The 5,403-nt window shown below is 62.7% G+C and overlaps 1 protein-coding gene across 1 annotated transcript; it reads left to right on the forward strand.

Moving 5' to 3' along the window:
- The first annotated feature begins 1,583 nt into the window (after positions 1–1,583).
- LOC144717961 (N-myc proto-oncogene protein-like) lies at positions 1,584–4,446 on the forward strand. Its single transcript, XM_078593808.1, has 3 exons — positions 1,584–1,885; positions 2,854–3,514; positions 3,844–4,446. The coding sequence occupies exons 2-3, from the start codon at positions 2,887–2,889 to the stop codon at positions 4,443–4,445; spliced, it is 1,230 nt and encodes a 409-aa protein (XP_078449934.1). The 5' UTR covers positions 1,584–1,885; positions 2,854–2,886; the 3' UTR covers position 4,446.
- The last annotated feature ends 957 nt before the right edge of the window (positions 4,447–5,403 follow it).

The raw sequence follows: 5,403 nt of genomic DNA on the forward strand, positions 1-5,403 counted from the left end.
TCCGTCTCCTCCGTGTCCACCTGGGACGTGTCCGAGCGGTGTGCGAACCACGTGGCCTGGCCGCAGCGTCTGTGTCACTCTCTCTCTCTGGTCACCCCCCCCCCCCCCCCACGTGTGCTGTTTCTGTCCTCATAGGTGCTACGTACTCAACTAAAAGCACTTGCCCCCAAAAGTCTCTAAATGTTATACGGGCGATCTCTGTCTGGTGTGATGTGTAAACATCGCCACTTGGGAGACAAAGGCGGCCGGGCGTGGTGCTGGCCACCCCACCCCCACGTGTGCTGTTCTGGTCTTCATAGGTGCTACGTACTCAACTAAAAGCATTTGCCCCCAAAAGTCTGTAAATGCTATACGGGAGTGCTTCGTCTTGTGTCTCTGTGGCTGCCTCTGTACCTTTGTGTCTGTGTGTGTCTCTGTCTTTCTCTGTGTCTGTGTGTCTCTCTGCCTCTGTGTTTGTCTGTGTGTCTCTCTGCCTCTGTGTGTACCCCGTGGTCGACTGAGCCAACAATGTGCCGACTTTGGGCCAATAGATGAGTGAGTGGGTGGTTGAGTGAGTGAGTGAATAGATGAGTGAGTGGGTGGTTGAGTGAGTGAATGAATAGATGAGTGGGTGGGTGGTTGAGTGAGTGCGTGAGTGAATAAATGAGAGTGGGTGTTTGAGCAAATAGATGAGAGAGTGGGTGGTTGGTTGAGTGAGTGAGTGAGCGAATAGACGAGTGAGTGGGTGGGTGGTTGAGTGGGTGAGTGAGCGAATACATGAGTGAGTGGGTGCTTGAGTGAGTGGGTGGTAGAGTGAGTGAGTGAGCGAGCGAATAGATGAGTGAGTGGGGTGGGTGGTTGAGTGAGTGAGCGAATAGATGAGTGAGTGGGTGGTTGAGAGCGAATAGATGAGTGAGTTGTGACCAGCAGCATTAGTGAGTGAACACTGCGTGAAATGAGACGGAACCGCCAGTATGGTATGGAGGGGGGGGGAGGGGGGAGAGAGTGGGGTTGAGGTGAGGGATCCGGGGGGGAGGGCGGGAGTGGGGCCCCCCCACCCTTACCCCCACCCTCGCCCCCACCCTCGCCCCCACCCTCGCCCCCACCCTCACCTCCACGTGCACCCGGTCGGATCGCTCAGTCGGGGTCGCGCGTGGCTCCGTGTCGCGTCGAGTCCCGCGCGCTCATTCAATAGAGACACGCAGAGAGACGTAGACACACACACAGATAGAGACACACACCGAGACAGAGATACACACACCGAGACAGACATACGTACATAGACGGACAGGGACGTATACGAAGATACACGCAGTGAGATGCAAAAATACACACAGATTCAGGGATATTCATAGCCACATAGAGACACAGAAACGTATACAGAGATACATAGACGCGTAGAGAAACGCGCAGAGAGAGACCCACAGAGGTAGACTGAGAAACACGAGACAGATTACGTCTACACACACACAAAGTTTACACACACAGTCTACACACACACAAAGTCTAAACACACACAAAGTCTAAACACACACAAAGTCTACGAGACACACAAAGTCTACACACACAAAGTCTACACACACACAAAGTCTAAACACACACAAAGTCTAAACACACACAAAGTCTACTAGACACACAAAGTCTACACACACAAAGTCTACACACACACAAAGTCTACGAGACACACAGTCTACACACACACAAAGTCTACACACACAAAGTCTACACACAAACAGAGTCTACGAGACACACAAAGTCTACACACACACAAAGTCTACACACACAAAGTCTACGACACAAACTGCAGGTGGCGACGGGACGCGGGGGATGCCGCCACTGCTGCCCGCAGGAGGAGCTCGGAGCTGAAGGATCGGAGCCGGCTACGAGGCACCGCGAAGAGAACGCCGTGAGTCTCCGTGCGTGTCGTGTGCGCTCACAACAACGAGCAGAGCGCCGGGCGGATAAAGCACAGCAAGTTGGCACAGTCGGGGGGGACACAGGTGGTGCACCCGCCAGTCATCTCGGTCAACCCATGGCACCTGCTGGGTCTGTCCCGTCCCGTGACCTTTTTACCAGCGGGCGTTCGACACTTCACGTGGCCTTAAAGTGCACATAGCCTGGCACAAGCGCCGTGGTGACATCACCGCCACTTAGTGGCGAATGTCGATTGTTGTAGTGTGCGTAAGCAGCACCAGTAGGGAGACAAAGGCGGCCAGGCGTGGTGCTGACCACCCACCCTCTTGTGTGCCGTTCCGGCCTTCATAGGTGCTCGCTAACAGCACTTGCCCCTACAGTCTGTAAAGGCTACACGGGGGATATTTGTATTGTTGTGCCGCGGTTCTCTCGCTTTGCTACGAACCCGGTGACCCGAGTTCGATTCCTGCTCACGGCCACCAACACCGGTGACGATTTTCTGAACCGGTTCTGGGCCTCCCCTAGGTCGACTCAGCCTCAAATCAGTACCGGGTGGCTGGTGCGATGTATAGAGAGTGTGTGGGAATGTCAACACGCAGTAGCGTGTGGATGGCGTGGGCACGTCCCACCACTCCATAACGTGACGCATGCGTGGTTGTTGAACTTTTTTCGTACCGTACGTAGCCAACCGTGTTAATCCGAGGTGTGACGTGTGGCCATGTGCTCATGTAATCCATCACCACCACCACCCACTACGACCACCTCCATCACCACCACCACCCACCATCACCACCCACTACGACCACCTCCATCACCACCACCCACGATCACCCCTTCCATTCACCACCACCACCCACCATCACCACCCACTACGACCACCTCCATCACCACCACCCACGATCACCCCTTCCATTCACCACCACCACCCCCCCCCCATCGCCACCGTCCATCACCCCGCAGGACGCGCGTGGAGGGAGGTCGGAGCGGCCCGCCATGTCCACCCACGACCTCTCCGCCTGCTCCTCCTTCTTCTGCTGGGACCCCGAGATGGGGGGCTCCCTCGCGGGGGGCCCCCTCCAGCAGCAGCATCAGAGCACGGCGCTGAGCGATGACATCTGGGACAAGTTCCAGCTGCTGCCAACTCCTCCGCGCTCCCCCAGCCGAGACTCCTCGCATCACCAGCACCAGCAGCAGCATCGCCATCAGCAGCAGCAGCAGCTGGATGAGCATGAGGTGGAGGAGGCGTGGGGGGGGCTCGTGGATACAACGTGGGGGTGCGAGGAGCAGGCCGAGGAGCTGGGGGAGAAAGCGGGGGGCCGTCCCCCCGTGGTTTTGCGAGACTGCATGTGGAGCGGCGGGGCTGCCAAGTGGCGGCTGGAGGCGTTCGTTTCGGAGCGCCTCGCCGCGCTGTGGGACAGCTGCGTGCTCAGGGCGGCGTCCGGGGGGGGCGATGCGGGGGGTGAGCAGCTGCAGGGGGGAGGGGCCCCCGGAGCGGAGCTCCTCCTCGGCGGGGTGCCGCCACAGCAGCAGTGGAGCCGGGGCCCCGCGTCTCCCCACCGCGAGAGGCGCGGGAGGAGGAAGACGGCGTCGGAGGGCGAGAGCGACTTGAGTAGCGAATCTGGTGAGTTGGGGGGAGTGGGGTGAGTGGGGGAGGAGGGCTGGGTGAGTGGTGGCGGGGAGGGGGAGGTTGGGTGAGTCGGGGGGGGGGTCCTGGTGAGTGGGGATATTGAGTGAGTAGGGGGGCCAGGGTGAGTTGGGGAGGTTAGATGAGTGGGAAGCTTGGCGAGTGAGGTGGCCGTGTTTAGGGGGAGGTGGGTAAGTGGGGGTCTGGATTCCCGTGGGGGTGAGTGAGTGGGGGGCTGTGAGGACTGGGTGCGGCAGAGCCGGGTGAATTGGGGGGTGGGGGGCTGGTGGTGCTCATCCCCTGCTGCTCTCCCCGCTCCACCACAGACAGCGAGGGAGGGGGACGCGAGGGCAACGACGGCGATGACGATGACGATGCTGACGAGGACAACGAGGAGGAGGAGGGAGAGGAGGAGGAGGAGATCGACGTAGTCACGGTGCGTGCGCCTCGACCGACCGGAGCTCGGCACCGCCCCGCTCTCCCCACCTCGTCCACCTCGTCATCCCTGCACCGCCAGCAGCACAACTACGCGGCGGCCTCCCCGCGCGAAGGCCCGAGGGGCGCCCCGCGGCCCCGCAGGCCGGCGGCCCCGCACGGGGACACGGAGCCCGGGGCCCGCGCCGCCTCGGGCGGGTCCCCGGGCGCCGCCTCCGACTCGGACGAGCCGTGCGAGAGACGGCGCGCGCACAACATCCTGGAGCGGAGGCGCCGCGACGACCTGCGGCTGAGCTTCGCGGCGCTGCGGGCCCAGCTGCCCGAGCTCGCGGCCCGCGCCGCCAAGGTGCACATCCTGGAGCGGGCGGCCGAGACGGCGCGCGAGTTGGGCGCTCGTGAGCGCCGCCTGCGAGCCGAGCGAGGGCGACTCCGCGCGCGGCTCCACGCGCTGCGCGGCCCGCGTGCGGGAGCTGAGCGAGCGACCCCACACTGACCCCCACCCCACACTGCCCCCCACCCCACACTGACCCCCACCCCACACTGACCCCCACCCCACACTGCCCCCCACCCCACACTGACCCCCCACCCCACACTGCCCCCCACCCCACACTGACCCCCACCCCACACTGACCCCCAACCCCACACTGACCCCCCACCCCACTGACCCCCACCCCCACTGACCCCCCACCCCACACTGACCCCCACCCCTACTGACCCCCACCCCCACTGACCCCCCACCCCACACTGACCCCCACCCCCACACTGACCCCCCACCCCACACTGCCCCCCACCCCCACACTGACCCCCCACCCCCACACTGACCCCCAACCCCCCACTGCCCCCCCACCCCACTGACCCCCACCCCCACTGACCCCCCACCCCACACTGACCCCCCACCCCCACACTGACCCCCCCACCCCACACTGCCCCCCACCCCCACACTGACCCCCCACCCCCACACTGACCCCCAACCCCCCACTGCCCCCCCACCCCACTGACCCCCACCCCCACTGACCCCCCACCCCACACTGACCCCCACCCCCACACTGACCCCCCACCCCACACTGCCCCCCACCCCCACACTGACCCCCCACCCCCACACTGACCCCCAACCCCCCACTGCCCCCCCACCCCACTGACCCCCACCCCCACTGACCCCCCACCCCACACTGACCCCCACCCCCACACTGACCCCCCACCCCACACTGCCCCCCACTCCCACACTGACCCCCAACCCCCCACTGCCCCCCCCTCCCGCAGGGGTCATGAGCTGCTTGACTGCTGCCGCTCTGACTCTCTCAGGGATGATGATGGTGGTGATGTTGGTGATGTTGTTGGTGATGTTGTTGGTGATGTTGTTGGCGATGTTCGTGATCAAGACGGTCAGCCCTGATTCTCATCCCCTCGTGAAGATGACGGCGGTGACAATGATGGTGGTTGTGATGATGATG

The sequence above is a fragment of the Lampetra planeri genome, chromosome 4, assembly GCF_965212315.1.
Source record: "Lampetra planeri chromosome 4, kcLamPlan1.2.h2, whole genome shotgun sequence".
NCBI lineage: Eukaryota > Metazoa > Chordata > Hyperoartia > Petromyzontiformes > Petromyzontidae > Lampetra > Lampetra planeri.